General features: G+C 44.6%; 1 protein-coding gene across 3 annotated transcripts in view; it reads left to right on the top strand.

Annotated features, from left to right (window-relative positions):
* Positions 1–21,083, top strand: part of LOC122924224 (telomerase protein component 1-like) — a 73,520-nt gene that overhangs the window by 28,157 nt on the left and 24,280 nt on the right. For all 3 annotated transcript variants that reach the window (XM_044275149.1, XM_044275150.1, XM_044275148.1), the window contains exons 15-28: positions 219–305; positions 775–902; positions 2,107–2,169; positions 5,338–5,481; positions 7,407–7,583; positions 7,689–7,809; positions 8,175–8,302; positions 10,935–11,048; positions 11,136–11,253; positions 12,492–12,695; positions 12,818–12,981; positions 19,056–19,209; positions 20,103–20,282; positions 20,952–21,044. In XM_044275149.1, coding sequence (XP_044131084.1) covers positions 219–305; positions 775–902; positions 2,107–2,169; positions 5,338–5,481; positions 7,407–7,583; positions 7,689–7,809; positions 8,175–8,302; positions 10,935–11,048; positions 11,136–11,253; positions 12,492–12,695; positions 12,818–12,981; positions 19,056–19,209; positions 20,103–20,282; positions 20,952–21,044 — 1,875 coding nt within the window. The remainder of the gene's footprint in view (positions 1–218; positions 306–774; positions 903–2,106; positions 2,170–5,337; positions 5,482–7,406; positions 7,584–7,688; positions 7,810–8,174; positions 8,303–10,934; positions 11,049–11,135; positions 11,254–12,491; positions 12,696–12,817; positions 12,982–19,055; positions 19,210–20,102; positions 20,283–20,951; positions 21,045–21,083) is intronic.

Below are 21,083 nucleotides of genomic sequence, written 5' to 3' on the forward strand. Positions count from 1 at the left end.
TGTGCAGCATGTGTAATTAACACTAAATGTTCAGAGAATAGAGCCCCTTAATTTCTGCTACCACTCTTCTGATACTCTGTTATTTTAGAAAGGATAAAATAATGTTACTGTCTATCACTATATACTGGATATGATCACTGATAATGCATGCCCACATTGTTGAAGTCTGTTGGAAAATCTTCCTTCTCTGGGCTAATCGTGGTATAATTTCCTTTAAGAAAATGCAAAATCATACAGTCCTGCCCTGTGAAGGAAGAAACCCCTTGGCAGAATACCTCTCAGAACTCCTTATGAAACGCACTAAGGTAAGTTGCTAGTCTTAAACTGGCTGTACACATTAGACGTGTATACACAGTAGGCTGTACCTACCAATTTTGGTGGGTTAGGCCGACCATCTAAAGGATATGGTGGCCTCCTGATTGTCCCCTGACAGCTGATGTCAGGAGAGATAAGGATCAGGCATGTTGGATTTATTTGCCCTATCCTTTTATTAGCGGGCGAGATAAGCCGCTTTCTGGCAGCAGATTTTTCGTCTCTTCCCGTTTATTACATATGCATGCTTAGCCGAGCATACATATACATGGGATCAGGAGAGAGTGTTGTCGGATGAACGAGTGTTTGGCCGACAGCTATCTCGTGTATGGCCAGCTTAACAAACTTCTGTATGATTAAAGCTGCCATATTAGATATAGTGCGTAATAGCGCTGTAAAATATTGTTTTATATTTCTAGAAGCACATTACAGTATATTACTATGACGTGTTCCTTTAAACAGGTAGATACTCTGCTAGTTTTTGGAGAGGGTCCACTAAATGAAGAATTTAAGACTGTGCTGAAGCATTATCGACGAGTAGTGAATGCTGACTGTCTCTGTGTGACTGTGCTGCCTAATGGATTCCAAAGGTACATTTACTTATTCTCTTACCACTGTATTTTTCTTTTTATATGATTATTTTGACTATCGTAGGAATTTGTATAGAATTTATACACTCAAATTCCAATATAAAATGTAACCTATCACATTCCAGTATATACAAGTTTGGATAAAGAGCCAGAAGGGAAGGCGGCAAATAACTAATAACTGGCGACAATACTGGATATATGAATAAAGAACACAAATGAGACGTTATAATATAAAATATTATATTATATATTACAACATATAATATTCACAAGAGTATACTAAATTCAGTGTTTAAGGGGTTGTCCAAGATAATTAAATTCAGACAACAGAAGTGTTAAAGAGGACCTTTCACCTGGAAAAACATTGTGAACTAAGTATCATGACATATACAGCGGCATCCAGGGATCTCTCTGCACTTACTATTATCCCTGGGCGCCGCTCCCTTCTCCTGCTATGCCCTCCGGTATGTTCGGTCACTTGGTTATAGTAGGAGGAGTCTGCCCTTGTTCTGCTGGGCTTCTCCTTCTCCTAGGCTGTAGAGCTGGCCAATCGCAGCGCAGAGCTCACAGCCTGGGAGAAAAAAACCTTAGGCTGCACTCGTAGTCCCTGCACTCACTCGTATAGATCTTACCAGTGTATTACTGTAAAGCAGCAGCAGCACAAAGCGCACAGTGTCATAGCAAACAATGACGCTGTGCGCTCCTGCACTAAACAGGATGCCAGTCCGGTATGTCACGAACCGTGTTCCACGGACGTGTGACTTCAGCCTTAACATGACAGCACTGATTGGATAGAGTGAGTCTGTGCAGGTACACACCCCCAACTGGTAACACCCCTCTGTACCCTTACTGCAGACTGGTAGCAATTCATTCATAACTTCTAGTAGAAATAATAAAGGAATGGCACAGCATACAGACATAAGAATAGAGGCTCCAGAATTGTTATTACATGGAGCTATTAAAACAGGCATGTCAGGAGTGGTGACTGGTCCTCTTTTTTTAAGTACAAGTTCACTTTCAAGGTTTTGGCGACACATCTGTATGCACTTTAGGATTTTATGCAATCCAGTGTGGTGCAAACGGTTTTCTTAGGTCCTTGTATTTGTAGTGTTACGTCTTGCAGAATCCCTTCCACTTAGATCTGTGTACTGTATAGTGCAGGTCATCTTGCATTTTAATACAGAGTTCTTATTTCTTTTCACAGTGAGGACTCCCTTGATCAGTGTAATGATGTGACGCTATGCGGTTTTACAGAGCAAGTGTTGAAGTGAGTAAACTCAGCTATAGTAGATGTGCATTTCTTAAAGTTTACATTTTTTAAATAAAAAAACTCCTTAGGGTGCTGTAGATGTATAACAGCTCAGCTTCTTTTTTTTTTTATATAAAAAAACGCATTTAAGTGACAGTTTTTGAAGTCGTAAAATATAAAGGATGGACTTTATACTCCTGGATTTGACAAAAATAAACTGCTTCTAAGGCCTCATGCACACGACAGTTTTTTTTTTTTTTCACGGTCCGCAAAAACGGGGTCCGTAGGTCCGTGATTCGTGACCGTTTTTTCGTCCGTGGGTCTTCCTTGATTTTTGGAGGATCCACGGACATGAAAAAAAAAGTCGTTTTGGTGTCCGCCTGGTCGTGCGGAGCCAAACGGATCCGTCCTGAATTACAATGCAAGTCAATGGGGACGGATCCGTTTGACGTTGACACAATATGGTGCAATTGCAAACGGATCCGTCCCCATTGACTTTCAATGTAAAGTCAGGAGTCCCTTTACTTTCACACTTGCATTCATATAATGCAGACGGTGGCTCCGTTCAGAGCGGATCCGTCTGCATTATATTGTTAAAACATTTCTAAGTGTGAAAGTAGCCTCAGACGGATCCGTCCAGACTTTACATTGAAAGTCAATGGGGGACGGATCCGTTTGAAAATTGAGCCACAGTGTGTCATCTTCAAACGGATCCGTCCCCATTGACTTACATTGTAAGTCTGGACAGATCCGCTTGCCTCCGCACGGCCAGGCGGACACCCGAACATAACTTGAAGCGTCCCCATCACCATGGGAACGCCTCTATGTTAGAATATACTGTCGGATATGAGCTACATCGTGAAACTCATTTCCGACAGTATATTCTAACACAGAGGCGTTCCCATGGTGATGGGGACGCTTCAGGTTAGAATATACTGAAAAACTGTGTACATGACTGCCCCCTGCTGCCTGGCAGCACCCGATCTCTTACAGGGGGCCGTGATCAGCACAATTAACTCCTCAGGTGCCGCACCTGAAGGGGTTAATTGTACTATCATATCCCCCTGTAAGAGATCAGGGCTGCCAGGCAGCAGGGGGCAGACCCCCCCCCCCCCCTCCCCAGTTTGAATATCGTTGGTGGCACAGTGTGCGCCCACCATCGGGCCCCCCCCCTTCCTCCCTCTATTGTTAGAAATCGTTGGTGGCACAGTGTGCGCCCACCATCGCCCCCCCCCTCCCTCCCTCTGTTGTAATAAATCGTTGGTGGCACAGTGTGCGCCCCCACCATCGCCCCCCCCCCTCCCTCTATTGTAACAAATCGTTGGTGGCAAAGTGTGCGCCCACCATCGCCCCCCCTCCCTCTATAGCAGTAATGGGAGGGGAGGCCGCACACTGCCACCAATGTTGTTACTGCTATAGAGGGAGGGGGGGGCCGATGGTGGGCGCACACTGTGCCACCAACGATTTATAACAATAGAGGGAGGGAGGGGGGGCGATGGTGGGCGCACACTGTGCCACCAACGATTTATAACAATAGAGGGAGGGAGGGAGGGGGCGATGGTGGGCGCACACTGTGCCACCAACGATTTATAACAATTGAGGGAGGAAGGGGGGGCCTGATGGGGGGCGCACACTGTGCCACCAACGATATTCAAACTGGGGAGGGGGGGGGGGGTCTGCCCCCTGCTGCCTGGCAGCCCTGATCTCTTACAGGGGAATATGATAGTACAATTAACCCCTTCAGATGCCGCACCTGAAGGGGTTAATTGTGCTATCATATCCCCCTGTAAGAGATCGGGTGCTGCCAGGCAGCAGGGGGCAGTCTTGTACAAAGTTTGTAGTGTATTCTAACTAGAAGTGTCCCCATCACCATGGGAACGCCTCTGTGTTAGAATATACTGTCGGATATGAGTTTTCACGAAGTGAAAACTTAGATCAGAAAAAGCTTTTATGCAGACGGATCTTCGGATCCGTCTGTATGAAAGCAACCTACGGATCACGGACACGGATGCCAATCTTGTGTGCATCCGTGTTCTTTCACGGACCCATTGACTTGAATGGGTTCGTGAACCGTTGTCCGTCAAAAAAATAGGACAGGTCATATTTTTTTGACGGACAGGATACACTGATCACGGCCTCGGCTGCAAAACGGTGCATTTTCCGATTTTTCCACGGACCCATTGAAAGTCAATGGGTCCGCGAAAAAAAACAGAAAACGGCACAACGGCCACGGATGCACACAACGGTCGTGTGCATGAGGCCTAAGCCTACATGCACATGAACATGGTTTGGTTCCGCTCCTGAGTCGCATTTTTTGCGGCTCGGGTGCGGACCCATTCACTCTGTTTTGCGGACAAGGATAGGCATTGTTACAATGGATCCGCAAAAAAAAAAGGATGCCATAAGGATGTCATCCATTTATTTTTATTTTCCATGCCGAAAAAATACACTGTGGAAATTGAAGCAGCGTGCTCTATCTTGGAGCAGAATCTGTGTGGATTCTCCCATTGAAGCAAATGGAGAGCTGAAAAAAAACGCACGAAGGCCGTGCAGAAAATCGGCATGTTTTTCAAAATCCATTGTGTAAACCTTTTCTTAATGTACTACTACTGCTCTCTCTATTCTTGCTGAGTGGGCAGTCTCTTCCTGGTGTAGTCTTACCATACATATGTCTCACATCTGATCCTGCGCTTCTCTTCTCAACCTCTTGCTGTACCATTGAGAAGCTGCAACTGAATCCCCCTCCTCCCCCTTCTTGTCTTCTATTTGCTGTTTTATACTAGACAGATTTGTTGGTTATTAGGGCAATTTCTGAATATCAACAGAGAGTCTGCTGGCGGGGAAGAGGAGGCAGATGCCTATTTCCCATAGTAAGCCATATATTACAAAGTTGTATTAATATGTGCTACTGGCACCCTGGCTGATCAGCAGTTGGGCGCCATAGTCTCTTCCTAGGCCAGTGACATTTATCGATCACTTGGCCCATTTGCAGCTCAGTTTTATTCAAGTGAATGGGCCAGGGCTGCAATATCAAGCACTTCCACTATACAGTGAATGGCGCTGTGCTTGGTATGCTGTGAGGAAGGGTGGCGAAAAATGTTTTTTTTTTAGAACATAAAAAAAAGAATTTATATATATATACATTTACTTTTTGTATTTTTTTTTTTTTTTTTTTTTTTTTTACAGATATGTATCAGAGAGGGGAACTTCCCGACTATTGGATCATGTGGAGAAAGTCAATGAAAGATTCAATATTCCAGAAGACCCAGAGAATATCAAAAAGAGACGCGTGGCAGTTAGCGGTCTACTTACTTCTATTCCCAAGCAGAAGTAAGTGATTTTGTCCCAATCCAAGTCATCCTTTTAAGTACCATTTATCCCTTAATTGCACATGTTTTCTACAGAAACTACAAGTCTAGAAGAGCTTTTTCATCAGGGAAAATTCCCTTCAAAGAAGCTCTATTACCAGGAACATCATCTGTGTTTTACTTGAAAACATACATTTTTGTAAATACATGTCAGTAAAAAAAAATGTTAAAAGATTTTGTATAAGATGTGCGTTGTGCTTGCAAATGACTCCCTGCATTAGTTAGATCCTAATTTCGTTCGGGATTGTCAGCATGCTCAATAGCTTCCCATATTCCCCTTAAAGGCGGAGTTGGACTATAATCTCTCTCTGATGTTGCGAGATAGCGTGGCTTTGACTATACGAAGACATCAGTACGGGCTGTAGTAATGCTGCAGACAGCACGTGTTTAGTTGGAGCCATGCGATTGTGCTGGTTATTACAGTATTGGTTCTGGCTCCATATGCTGCCATGGGGGCTTGCGTGAAGCCGCTGAGCATGCAGGAAGTCGCCTAATCAGGAAGTTTGACTAGGCTCTTTCAGGGAGTCTGGTCATTTGGATACAGGACACAAGACTACTACAAAGATTATTTTATTTTTTTTACATTTTTGTTAATGAGATGAGTTAAAAAAATAACTAGTTTTGAGGGACTAATTTTTCAAGTAAAACACATATTCTATTCCTGGCAATATATAATACCATACATCAGATAAATGTCATCTGAACTGGCGGTGAATGGGGCTGCCTGGCCAAGGAGGATCATACATAGTGTATTTCCCCTGGAGATAAGCCACTGTCTTGCAGCATCTTATTCCCCTCTTTCCCCTGAAATACGCGTACACTTTGGGCTAATTCCAGGAATGATAATCAGGAAAGGAGAACAGCTTATTCAATTATGTCACATGTACAGCCATCTTTAGATTATGGAATCTGCCCAATTAAATCTGGACTAGTGTATGTAATCTATCCTGAGGGGGTCATCAGGGGGATGGGAAATATCTTGCCACGTATGCCCCTCCCTTTTATGAGACATCTTTGGCATCCAGCACTGAGAATTCATGTACCATTCCTCCCCAGGTGACAGTGTATATTCCTGTTGGCAGGGGCGTAGCTATAGGGCAGTGGTGGCAAACCTAAGGCGGCACTTGGGGCCCTCTCTGTGGGCACCCTCACTCTGGAAAAAATCTATGGTGTACCAATATGCCTTAGACTTTTCCTGCCATTCATCAGTGCAGGGCGCACTACGAACAGCACAGGCAGCGCACTGAATGTAGGCAGGCTATTATAGCTAAATTATAAAATACATGGAAGATACACCATATTGGACTGTAGTATTCTGGTTAAATTGCAGTGTTGGCACTTTGCAATAAATAAGTGAGATTTGGGTTGCAGTTTGGGCACTTGGTCTCTAAAAAGGTTCGCCATCACTGTTATAGGGGGTGCAGATGTAGCAGTGGCTAACAGGCCCAGGAGCCTGAGGGGGCCCAAAGATCATTGTGCCTTTATAATAAGACATTGGTATTGTAGAAAGTACATGCTGGGAGGTCTCTGTCATAGATTTTGCACTGGGGAAGTTACACCTCTGGCTGGAGGGAAGGGGTTAGATAAAAAATTTGGCATGGGGAGGTGCCGTTTTAATTTTTGCCTCAGGCAGCAGGAAGGCTATGTGCGTCCCTGCCGCTGGCCACAAAGCACTGAGGGAAGGGGGCCCAAGCTGAACTCTTGCACCTGGGCCCATGAGCCTTTAGCTACGCCCCTGTTGGCCATCTAGTGGGTAGAAATACAATTATTGTACAGTGTGGAGCATTGTGACAACTTTAAGACAAATGTACAGATCTGTAGTTTTATTGCTGGTAATGTAATGGTAGTATTGGTTTGCTGTAGTCACATTTCCTGTGTGTTTTCTAGGTGGCGCAGTGTCCGTGTATTTATCTCCTCCACTTTCCGTGATATGCACTCAGAAAGAGATGTGTTGATTGGACAGGTGATGCCACAACTGCGCCAGCGTGCTGCGTGTCACTTCCTGTCCCTGGAGGAAGTGGATCTCCGGTGGGGAATTACAGAAGAAGAAACAAAGAAAGACAGGTTAGATAAAAGATAGTGAGGAAAATGGGTGTCAGAAGTGGCTGCAAGAATAGTGAAAACATTAGATTAGTTCTCCACTATGACCTGTTTGTTTTTTGACATTAGGCAGTTGTCTCTGTGTCTGTCTGAAGTTGTTCGGAGCCAAATCTTCATTGGTATACTGGGAGAGAGATACGGCCATGTCCCCATAACTTATTCTGTTCCACTCATGCCTGAGTATCAGTGGGTAAGATCCTCTTTTATTTATTTTTTTCCAACAGATCCAGAATATGCACATGGGTTAAAAAATAGGCCATGAAAATGTTTTCCTCTCTTTAAAAATCTTGATTAGTTCCAGTTAAAGGGGTTCTCCAGGACTACAAAAAGATGTCTGCTTTCTCCCAAAAACAGCACTGCATCTGTCTGCAGGTTGTGTATGGTATTGCAGCTCAGCTCCGTTGAAGTGAATGGAGTGAAAGGGAAAAAGCAGACATCTTTTTGTAGTCTTGGAAAACCCCTTTAAAGACAATAGAGGACTTGTTGGTTTTTACTTTTTTCTTAGCAATTGTACAGTACTTTGGTCCAGTGTTTATTGTCTTATATCTTTGGCAGATTCAGTCGTATCCTCCAGGACGATCCGTCACAGAGTTGGAGTCTATGCAGTTTTTGCAGAGTTGTAAGACCAATAAATCAGGCCACCCAAAGGCTTTCTTCTACTTTAGGAATCCTGAAGTTATTAGGTAAAAACACATATGAATCATTGTATATATGAATATTCTGCATTTGTCATAGCAGATTCCAATATAAGGATTTAGGGGAAATAATGTTATAAAAAATCCACTGAAGCTTTTTTTATGTTTTGTTTAGATGTCATTAAAAATTATTACTTTTGTAACGTTTTGCTTTCCTGAAGAGTATGAGCAAGGCTGTGTGCACCTACCTACTGACACTTGTGTAAGGAAAAGGCAAAAGCATTGATAATGAGGATGAGTTGAACATGTTACTTGAGTGGAAAAATGTCTAATGGAAATAAGCAGGGCTGTGGAGTCGGTAGATAAATGCTCCGACTCCGACTCCTCAGTTTTTTGTACTTCCGACTCCGACTCCCCGACTCCGACTCTTCTGTATTTAATATGCGAATGTATTTTATACATTCCTTGAAGGAAAGAAAGAAGTTCTTCTAAGCTCTTCTAGCACAGAGAGGTAGTTGGGCAGAAGCTGCTGCCTTCTCCTTTGTGTGCTGATCTTCTGCTGAAGACAGGGCAGTGGAAGGATCCAAGAAGGGACATTTATTTTAAAACATGATTTCCCTAGAAGAATCCCATAGTCATGTTTAAAGTTTAAGATAACATTCTGAGTTTACACGTTTTATAGCCTTAGCTGAATGACAGCAGTTTTTCCAATGGTTTACAGCAGGGATGTCAAACTCGTGGCCCTCCAGCTGTTGCAAAACTACAACTCCCATCATGCCTGGGCATACTACAGCTATCAGGGAATGATGGGAGTTGTAGTTTTGCAACATCTGGAGGGCCATGAGTTTGACATCCATGGTTTACAGCTTCAGTCTTGAACTATTGACCCTCCATTCCCTTCACTTATACAAGTGTCTCTAGTCCTGCAAAACACATTTACTTAATCCCTTATCAGTGAGAGGCTAGGTAAACCATGGGCATTGTGTTCCCTGTAACATCAGAACACAACACAATGGAAAGTATATGTATTGCCACTCCTAATTGTGCATTGCGTGCCATATAGTGAAGCATATGAAAAGCATGCTTCTTCACATCACTGAACGCGTTTGTTTTGCAGTTACGTGAGGCACTGCATGCATTGGCCTTTATTCTTACAGTAGAGAAGTCATTAATTATAACGGTTTACGAATTCGGACATTTAAACTTGGCTTTTTTATTTTTTTATTCCAATTTAAATTTAGTAGGAGTCGGAGTCGGTTCATTTTTTGCCGACTCCGACTCCAGGTACCCAAAATTGACTCCGACTCCACAGCCCTGAAAATAAGAGTATCTTCTTACTACAGTGTGGAAACATTGCACAATGTACAGTTAGAGTGGTTGAAATATAGCTTACATACCACATATTTTTATACTATTTGTAAGATAATCAAATCTAAAATGTGTTAACACCTTCAGGACCTTGGACAAGATAGCTCGTCCTAACTTGCAGGTACTTCACGCACTAGCATTAGGACAAACAATCTCGTCCTGCAGTTAAACTGTCACTGTGAGTGATAAGAACTGTGCTACTTGTAATTCTCCTTCTCTAGTGCTGAGGAGCAGTGATGGCCAGTTCGCAGTGTTCGCCCACGAACACATGCGATCTGCCATCTTAACTGACAAGTCCGGCGAGGCGCAGGTAAGTCCTTACCTGTGCATGAGCCGGTCTGAAATGAAATGCAGTCTCCGGGAGCAGGCAGTTCCGAGAATGGACCGCATTTCATTTCAGACCGGCTCGCGCACAGGTAAGGACTTACCTGTGCCTCGCCGGACTTGTCAGTTAAGATGGCAGATCGCATGTGTTCGCAGGCGAACACTGTGAATTGGCCATCACTGCTGAGGAGATCAAAGCTGTGGATTAGCCCGCCCTTCCTCCTCAGCTACAAAGTTAACCTCTAAGTACTCCTCACACATCCATAGCCCTTCCTTAGTGCTATGTTTGGGGAGCTGTGTGACCAGTGACTGTCATTTACAAAATGATCCAAACATGAAGTAGACATATGGGAAATGTAAAGTAAACTATTTTAGGAGGTAATACTATCTGTTTTAAAAGCCGAGAAATAGAAATTTTTAAAATTACAAATTTTTCCAAATTTTTGGTAAATTTGGTATTTTCTTTATAAATAAAAATGAGTAGCGATCGCTTTTTCTTATACTGTGGAGGTGATCACTGCATGTAACTACAGCTCTTTACCCCCACTGAATGAGCAGCCAGTTGTCAGGAAGTAATGCTTCCTTAGCCTTCACCTCCATAAATCCACAAAGATTTTTTCTCTTAAGGCTAATTCAGACAAATCTGTGGAGTCTGGAAATCACACTCCGTGATCCTCCACTCTGGACAATGCTCGTCTTGCATGAGCACACGGCATTACACAGATTTATAATGCTGTGTGCCTCTGCTTGACCTTATCGCTACAGAACCATAGAGACAGCTTTATGTCAGTATGATTCTGTAGAAGTAAGGTCAAGCAGAGGCACGCAGCATTATAAATCTGTATAATGCCTTACATTCCAGCAAGACGAGCAGTGTCCAGAGCGGAGGATCACGATCAACACACGGAGCATGATTTCCGGGCTGCACACGCTTGTGTAAAACAGCCCGTATCCTTCTTATTCTGTGTACTGTACTCTTGCCATTTAGGTCGGTGCCCAGCCACTGGCTTTCGGATTTTGTGTCCGAATCTCAAGAAGCGGAAAAACGTATGCTGGACTTAAAGAAAAGAGTAGTTAAACATCCTGCTGCTAGAAGTTACAGGTACGTTTTCTTCTCATCATATGTACCTAGGCTCTTTATTAGTGTCTCTGGCTTACAGGCTAGTTGTAATTTTCTTTTCTTGTGTAGGTATTCCTGTCAGTGGGGTGGTGAACATGATGGAAAACCACACCTGACAGAACTAGAGGACTTTGGAGCTAGAGTTTTAAATGATGTATGGCAAGTGATTGAGAGGGACTATCTTAAGGTATGTATCAATCATAGAATATACAATGTAGCCAAGATGCTCACCAGTCTATGGACTGGAGCACAGCCCACCAACTACCAATTGATGTTAAAATATATAAAACAAGAAACAAAAAATGGCCATCTCACAGTAAATTTGCGTACACTTTACTAAACCAATTAATAAATATATATTATAAAAACAATATCCCCATACGTAGATTCAAAAACACATTCCTGGTCCCTTTAAGTGTTGAAATGCGAAGCTCTCATATAAAACCTTTGTTTAATATAAATGTGGCCTTGTGAGCCTTCTAGTCTTGAATCAATATAGCTAATGCGCACTTGATTGCAACTTTGCTTGTATAAATGTCCTGATATCCACAATGTTTAATAGTCTAGCGCTCCTGCACTTATACTAGTGCTTGTAGTACTATTGAATTATAAATAAAATATCCTGCTATAGATAAATGTTCAATAATCTTAGCACTCCTGCGCTTATGCTGGGACTTATAGTACTATTAGATTATAGATGCGATGTCCCGCTGTGGATAAATATTCAGTAGTATAGTGCTCCTGCGCTTATACTGGGACTTGTAGTACTAACCAACTGTATATGAGATATCTCGCTGTGGTCCGCTTTATCCACTTAGTTGAATGTACAGTATAATATATTAGTTTGTTTGTGTTTAGTAATGGTTGGTTTACTGACAGAACCACAGCCTATTGCTGTCTCGTGTGGACTGTATGCTCCTCTGTATGCCGGCTCAAGCAAACTTCTTGCGCATGCGCCCTTTTGTTACAGAGACGCCGAAGATTCTTTGGAGCTCCTCATGTGGATTAGTCTGTTACTGTGCGACTTGAATTTTTCACAGGCTGTTTGTACCAGTGTACCAGACGCATTTCGGAACAAAACCGTTCCTTCCTTAGTGGTAACTTAAAATGTTACAATCAAGTGCGCATTAGCTATATTCATTCAAAAAACTAGAAGGCTCACAAGGCTACATTTATATTATTCAAAGGTTTTATGCGAGAACTCCGCATTTAAACACTTAAAGGGACCAGGAATGTGTTTGTAAATCTATGTATAGGGATATTGTTTTTATGTTTTTATAATATATATGTTTGAATTGGTTTAGTACAGTGAAAGCAAATTAACTGTGAGCCGGCCATTTTTTGTTTCTTGTTTTATGTATCAATCACATTTCCATCTTATTTAGTCTTTTGCCACAAAAATCGACCAATGCCTACTTTTCTTAGGAAGAGTCAAATGTATCTGAAGATGAAGAAGATCAGCTAACACAGGAAGGCTTTCAAGAATGGCACGAACGTCATTCTTTTGCTAGAAGCAAGCAAGTTATGCAAGTGTGTGAACAGATCTTGGAGAAGAGACGAGCATCTCCGTCGTCTGGGAGAGTGTTTCTAGTGGTCGGGGAGCCGAGTCAAGGCAAAACTGTGTTTATGGTAATTTTATTTTTTGTCACGTGTTGAATACAGGAAGGATTAGTAGTGTGAGGTTGACACTGGACAATGTGATGAGGCTTCTGCATGAACATAATAAGTGCCTTGGTGTGTATCCATTGCAGGCCGACCTTGTGAAAGAACTAAGACTTGTTAGTTCAGCATCAGTCGTCTATCATTTTACCGGGGCAAATCGTAGGTCAAAAGATGTAGAGACCATGTTAAAAAGTTTCTGCAAGCAACTGAATAAGCGTCTGCAAAGAGAAAGCAAGAGTCTCAATTCATACAGGTTTGTGTTTCCCTATGTTGACTGGATTTTACCAAGGCTGAGAGATGCAGTAAATACACTAATACTAATTCTCCATGAAATGCATATATATAAGGCTACTTTCACACTAGCGTTCGATCGGATCCGTTCTGAACGGATCCGCTCATATTAATGCAGACGGTGGCTCCGTTCAGAACGGATCCGTTTGCATTACCATGAACAAAAAAAAAAAAAAATGTTTTTTTTTTTTTTTGTTCATGATAGTGCAAACGGATCCGTTTTGACTTTACATTGAAAGTCAATGGGGGACGGATCCGTTTGAAAATTGAGCCATACTGTGTCAACTTCAAACGGATCCGTCCCCATTGACTTACATTGTAAGTCTGGACGGATCCGTTTGCCTCCGCACGGCCAGGCGGACACCCGAACGCTGCAAGCAGCGTTCAGGTGTCCGCCTGCTGAGCGGAGCGGAGGACAGACGGAGCCATACTGATGCATTCTGAGCGGATCCGTATCCACTCAGAATGCATTAGGGCTGGAAGGATCAGTTCGGGGACGCTTGTGAGAGCCTTCAAACGGAGCTCACAAGCGGAGCCCCGAACGCTAGTGTGAAAGTAGCCTTAGTAATCACACCGAATCAGTCTCTTTTTTTGTTACTGCTTTAGTCAGCACCAAAGGCTGGATGAAGTAACATGAACTACATGCAGCAAACTGTTTTCTGATTCTGAATTCCTTTGTGACTTTTTTGTCTGTGCTGTGCTCGGGTTTGTTGGAAACTTGGATGGGAAGTTGGGGACACTGAAATTTTCCTTTAGAATTTTCCACATACATTTTGCTCTGTTTTCGCCTTAGAAGAAAACGTTACTACAGTGCAAGGCAGCTGGCTATTTTGCTGGTCTCACAGAGCTGTCTGTCATTAAGGGCTCATGCCCACAACCGTTGTGTTTGTCCGCATGCAATCTACATTTTTTGTGGGTCGAATGCGGACCTATTCACTTCAATGGGGCCGCAAAAGATGCGGACCGTAGACCGCGTGCTGTCCGCATCCGTATGTCCGTTGTGTGGCACCCGCAAAAAAGTTTTACAGAAAATCATAGGACTGTTCTATAGAGGGCAGGAAGTTCCCTTAAGCTAGGTGCGGAGCGCACATGACCGGTATCTGTCTTTCTCGCCCATATTCTTTGGGGGACACAGGAACCGTGGGTATAGCTATGTCCTTTAGGAGGCGTTGACACTAAATAAAGCTGTTAGCTCCTCCCCTGGCAGCTATACCCCCTCCAGCCTGGAGAGAGAGAGCTTCAGGTTTTTTTAGTGTCAATAGGAGGCAAGACCTCCCCTGCTCTGGTAGCTCCTGAAATTTTTTATTTTTATTTTTCTTCTTTTCAGGAGGGAAACAGTGGTCGCCTAGCCTCCCTGTTCTCCCGGGGGAGCACACCAGCGTTGGTCCACCACGCTGCCTCCTCCCCCACAAGAAGACAAGGCGGACTGCTCACTCAGCAGGAGAGAGAGGAGCCCAGCGGCAACTGCTCCGTGCTACCCAGCACCATATTCCGCCCCTTTCAGAAGCGGGTGCAGAGCGCGCCGCTCCAAAAGGGTTAAATGCCGGCCTTGTGCGCCGCTGAGAGCTTTTAGGGCATGGGGGACTCCGGCTGCAGGGGTGGCTACCTTTGCCCGACTCCGGGTTCCAGCGGCAGGCAGCAGCGTCTGTTCCTTCCCTGGGGCAGGCGATTCGCGTGGAAGCAGGATGCTCCGCTCCAGGCCCCTTTTTTTCCCCTGGTCGTCCGACAGTGTATCCCAGGTGGGGGCGCTCTATCCCGGATTTTTCGGCTAACTAGGCCGCATCTTCATCCCCTGGTGGTGGTGGTGGTGGGGGGGGGGGGGGCGGTGGGCTGGCGCAAATTCTTCCCGCCTAGCTGTCCCCTCCCCCAGAAGCCAGCTGAGTACCGCTCCTGGTCTAAGGCACTTTTAACCCTTCCTGGCCAGCCATTTCTTATTAGGCCGGCGCAGGGTCATCAAGGGGTTAGATAAACAGTGCAGTTCTTATTATTCAAGGATTAACCCTTCCACCACTTATCCAGTCATATAAAAAATAAATAAATAGAACATTTAATTAAGGCCCCCGCCCTGCTCAGCACACAGCATAACCGCGCTGTACCAGACTGGGCCCATGCCCTGTCACAGGAGGACCTCTCATAGTCCCAATCCGCCCTACACGGCCCCTTGGTTGATAATTCTGCATGCACCTTCGCAATACAGGGACCCCTGAAGGATTCCCAATCCACTCTCTGGGGTTCTTTGGTTGATAATGCACCGCCTGCGCAATCCGGTGGAGAGACCTTTAGAAGTTCCCATTCCACCCCCTGGGTAGTTTGGTTGATAAGTCCCCATCTGCGCAGTCTGCAGCGGTCAGGGGCGAGATTCTGAGGGGTAGACCTGCGTGCAAGTGGATCACAGCAGGACATCGAATATCTCCGCACCCCCACCCTTCCTCCCTGGGCCATGCTCAGACACAGGCTATCCTTCTTTCTTTAGCGCAGGTTTTGGACATGCTTATAACATCCTCTGTTTTCTCAGGGGGTTTCCTAGCATCACTTATGTGTCCCAGAGACCCCCCCATCTCCATGGGCCTCCACTATTCCTGTCTGTCATGATATTGTCCGCTTCAATGCATTCTATTGCACATATATGGTGAGTACGTTCCAGCGAGTCGAGTGTTCACCGACTCTGTATTTTCTACCTCCACTCCTCCTTCTCTAGGAAGTGCTTATGCTGGGACTCTCCACAGGTGCAGCTTGTCGCTAATGCTTGAGTTTGTAGTCGCTGCAGTGGGACATCCCCCTTAGGTAGGGGTCATACCCTGGCGCTGGCTTGGCAGTTGCTCCTGTTCTAGGTAGAGTTTTTAAGTTAGCTCTACTTCTCTGGGACAGTATGGTACATGGCTTCTACAGATAGTCTTAGGCCTCCCCCTCAGTTTTGCGCTGACGGGGCAAGCGCTGGCTACTATTCTGGGAGTGGTATTTGCGTTACCACTACATACTTCGGTTCTTCTGCACAGCTCATTCGTCAGGTGGTGGACTCTTCTAGCACTGAATTCTGTGGCCTCTGCGGGTGGCCCCCTCCTCTGCTGTGGTATGGGGCTAGTGATACAGTGTGACTTCCCTTGCCTGGCTTCCTCCTCAGGCGGAGTTTTTTTGCACAGCCACTTAATCCTTGGCTACTTCTGTATAGCGCTGGTCTCAAATGGGCAATGGGCTTTAGACCTAGCCTATTCTTCTCCTGTCTTTTTCTTCTCTGGCTCATGGTTCATAGCCACCCCGCAAGCCTTTCGTAGCTCCTACGTTACTACCTTTCTCTCATCTGCATTTGCATGGGGTATTCGTTTTGTGGTGCCCACCACATCCCTCCTTCTACAGGGATTCCTTCCATTGGTCCTGGATGTGCTAACGGTATCTACACTAAAGCTTCCCACCTTCTCTCCCGAGCAAGAGATCCGGAAGCATGCGGCGTGGACGCCCTGATATCTCCTTCACAGGAGTTCTCCCTCCTTACGTGTTTTCCCCCCTCCCCCTCCTACCCAGGGTTCTACAGAGGATCAGGATGGAGAGCATTCCGACAATCCTAATTGCTCCGGATTGGCCCCATCATGCGTGGTACGCTGACCTCGTTCTCCTTCTAGGAGACGTCCCTTGGTCACTGCCACTCAGAGACGACCTTCTTTCTCAGGGTCCGGTCTTACATCAGCATCTAAGGTCTTTTTGTTTAACGGTGACGCGGAGAGGGTTTTCAACGGAAGTCATCTGCACTATGATTCAGGCCAGGAAGCTTGCATCGTCCAGGATCTATTATAGGACCTGGAGCTCCTTCCTGGGCTTCTGTGGAAGCCGGGACATCCTCTCACTCAGTTTTTTTTTTCTCCCCACGGTCCTATCCTTTCTACAATCAGGGTTGGACCTTGGTTTTGCCCTTAGTTCCTTGATGGGTCAGGTGTTGGCGCTTCTATTCTAGGGGACACAGCTTTCCAGCGTCCCCTGGCTCCCCTGGTGCCATGAAAACCTTCCTTCAGGGAGTGGCACATACGGTTCCTCCGTACCATCCTCCTCTACTGCCTTGGGATCTGAATATTGTCCTCTCAGCCCTACAGACTTCTCCCTTTGAACCCTTGCTGGAGATCTCTCTCCCCGACTCCTGTCTTGAAAGGTAGTTTTTTTCTTGTGGCTATCACATCCATCAGACAGGTGTCCCAGGTGGGGGCGCTCTTTTGCAAAGAACCCTTCCTGGTTCTTCACAAGGATAAGGCGGTTCTCCGGCCCATTCCTTCTTCTCCCAAAGGTGGTCTCTTACTTCCATATCAATAAAAAAAATTGTCCTTCCTTCACTGTCCCTCTCCTTTCCACCCTAGGGAAGGGAGTTACATAATTGGATGTTGTTAGGGCTCTGATTATTATTTGGCAGCCTCCAGTCTCTTCCAGCGTACGGAATCCCTTTTGTCATTCGGAGATTCCTCGCTAGGGATTGGCGGCCTTCAAGTTGGCAATTGCACGTTTGATTCGGTCTGCTAGTGCCGAAGCATACCGCGCCCGGAACCGAGTTCCACCCTTAGGTGTCACGGCTCACTCCACCAGCGAGGTGGGCGCTTCTTCGGCTCGGAGGATCATGCTTCGGTCGCACAGCTGTGCAAGGTGGCTATGTGTCCTCCTTACACATATTCACAAATTCTACCAGGTGCATACTTATGCATCGGCGGACGCTGCTTGGGCCGCATGGTCATGCAGGCGGCAGTTTTAGATGCCTGCAGGGATGCTTGGTTCCATGGGTCTGTGGTTTTCCCTCCCCGTGGACTGCTTTTGGACATACCACAGTTCCTGTGTCCCCAATTAATATGGGCGAGAAAAGGAGATTTTTGTATAACTTACCAGTAAAATCTCTTTCTCGCTCTTCATTGGGGGACATAGCACCCACCCAGTATTGTTGTTCGGCCACAGTTGTGGCAGTGTTGGTTAGAACCCCGTTGTTGGTTTCTTCCAGTAACTTGCACTACAGAGGATCTGAATTTTACTTTTACATTAAAAAATAATGGCTGCTTGTGATTATTCATTATAGGTCCCACTCTTTGAATGTAGGGTTTAGCAACTAATTGACCATGTGACCTTGCAATCCACTGTGCTACTCTCAATGTGATTGGTTAAATCTGTCAGTGTTGCTCCAGCTTTTAGACTTTATTCACTTTGTATTAAAAGTTACTGACAAATGGCACAAAGACACAAAAAGTAAAATTTAATTTGCCTGAATAAGGAATATATTAGACACTTATACTGTCAAAACCCCAAAGATTAGTGACTGATTCACATTAAAGGCTATGTACACCTTCGGAGGCAATTTTTGTTTATGATTGCATTTTACTAGTTGTTGGCTAAAAATTATATTTTCAGTTGGCCTTTGTTAAAAATATTGAGCCATTCTGTCACAAAGGGTTAACTTTCACTTTGTGCCAATTAACCTGATCTTTAAACTACTAAGAGATAAACACTTATTTAGGCCACATTCTTATCAGTAAGATAAGAACTGAGCTATAATGAGTGTTTATAATGTCACAGAGCAGAGAAAAGGAGTCCATCAGTTCCCCAACTGACGGAAAAGTCAGAAAATCCACAGGCATCTACTACAGAATCTCAGCTAGGTACACAAAAAAAATATTTTATAATTTTAATAAAGACCAATTGAAAAAAAGATTTTTCAGCTTAAAATAAGTACAATACAATGCAGGTGTTCAGATTTATTTTATTTTTTCTCAAAGTTAAGCGTAAGTTCATTGCTCATGCCAAACTTTGCTATTAACAAATTGACTGAGAAAACGGCAGTCATACTAAAGTCAGGTTGCGGACCATTGACTCCTTTTGGCTCACTATGACTGTCAGACGTACAGTATACATCATTATAATATACAGTTGTTGCTTAAATACTAGTTTTAAAAGAAAGATGGAAATGTTCACAGCACCAGACACTTCGGGAATATGTTGTACACATTGAAGATTTTCTGTAAAAGCAAATACCTCAACACTAAGTGAAAAACGCTCCTCTTCGCTGTCTTACTACAGGGATGCTTTAGCTGAATTTCAGGCTCTGCTTCTCTTAATTCCTCACTCTTTGAAACGGAATGACACGTTGACGATACTCGTAGACGGGGCCGATGTCTTGTGTGGATGTGCCGGGGAGCTCACTTCTGACTGGATCCCAGATTTCCTCCCTCAGGTACTTAACTTCTTATATCCATTCTGTAGCCAGGCAAACTTAAGTCTAGTCTAAAGGTGGCCATACACATTCAATAGCTGTCGGCTGATTAATTGTTCGGCTGATAGCTATCTCTCCCAACTCCCTCCCGGCTCCCTGTGTATATGTATTCAATGGGGACAGAGAAGAAAAACGCTGCCAGACACCTCTGTCCAGCAGCTTATCTCCCATAGAACAAAAGGATCGGGTGAAAATATTGAGTTCCTCAGACACATTAAGGCCCCATTCACACAACCATATTTCTGGTCTGCATCCGATTCGGATTGGATGCAGATCCATTCGTTTCAGTGGGGCTGCAAAAAATCCATATGTCTGTTCTGCGGCATTGTTACAATGGGTCCGCAAAAAAAAAAGGATGCAACACAGATGTCACTCGAAAATCATCCATTTTTTTGGCGGACCACAAAATACGGTAGTGTGAATGCACCCTAAGTTGTCTGCGGGTTCGGCCAACAATACACTGTGTTTGGAGACCTTTAAGCTGGCAATTCACATTAGACGTATGTCAGCTCAACCTACCAATTCGATTGGGACTGGCTGACCATCTAATGTGTAAGGAGGGTGTCCATTCTCCCCAGATGTCAGATGTTAAAGGAGAGAAGGATAGCGTTGTTTGATTTTAACATGCCCAAATCTGGTAGAGATAAGCCACCTGCTTAGAGGTGACTGGCGGCGCCTACTGTGAGCACGCTACGCTAAGCCAAGTGCACATGTGTTTGAGAGATCAGGAGCAATAGCTTTTGGCCAAATGTGCGTTGCCAGGTAAAATTATAGGTGGAATATCACCTAGATTGTAAAGTGCTTGCTCTCTATTTATTGTAATCTTCCATACTAGTTGTCTTTTGCTTTTGCAGAGAGTTAACATGGTTCTGAGTGTAACTGAGGGATCCTCTTTATGCGGCACCCTTAGAAAGTGCAAGGGCATCACTGTCATTCCCCTAGGAAGACTGGAACCAAGTGAGCGGGCTGAGCTGGTCAGAGGAAAGCTTGCCGTCTATGGAAAAAAGCTGGAAGAATCTGCCTTTAATAACCAGGTCAGATGTTGGTGCTCAGTCTTCTATCTTATGTAGACTAGTGCTTCATGTACACTTCTTTAAAGGGGTTTACGGTATATTGATGACCCATCTTCAGGATAGGTCATCAGTAGGAGATCGATGGGGGTCCAGTGCCAGGCACCCCGACCAGTTAGCTGTTTCAGGCAGCCATGGCTTCGGGAACTATACTGCGTACAGAGCTGAAGGCAGACAGCTCCGTACACTGTGTAGTGGCCGTGATTGGGTACTACAACTCAGCTTCCATCTAAGTGAATGAGAGCTGAGCCTGCAATATGCTGGTGCTGAAAAGTACACAATGTATGGAGCCTTCTGCTTCCATCTGTACACTGCATATTTTCCAGCCCTGGCAGCTGCCTGAAACAACTGATCGGGGAGGGTGCTGGTCCTCTGTCAGTCTGATATTGATGACCGGTGGTATAAAATCCTGGAATACCCCTTTAACCTACCAAGAAATTCTATTTCATGAAAGAATAATACAATAATAATGCTTTGGCAAGTTCCTTTTATTCTTTTTGTTGTATCTTTTTATAATGGCTTGCACTGGTAGTTTACTGAAAACCATTGACTATGTTATGAACAAGATTCTTCTCTACACTGGAATAGGAACCGTCGGTCACTTACGACTTTAATATCATTCATTTCATGCAGATGCGTCTCTTGATGATTAAGAAGGGGACACGCGACCCTCTGTATCTAACTCTTGCCTGCGAGGAGCTGCGAGCTAATGCTGTCTTCGAGAAGGTCAGTTTCTACTTCATACATTCTCCCACCATTGCATGT

Source organism: Bufo gargarizans, unplaced genomic scaffold (genome assembly GCF_014858855.1).
Source record: "Bufo gargarizans isolate SCDJY-AF-19 unplaced genomic scaffold, ASM1485885v1 original_scaffold_917_pilon, whole genome shotgun sequence".
Classification (NCBI taxonomy): Eukaryota; Metazoa; Chordata; class Amphibia; order Anura; family Bufonidae; genus Bufo; species Bufo gargarizans.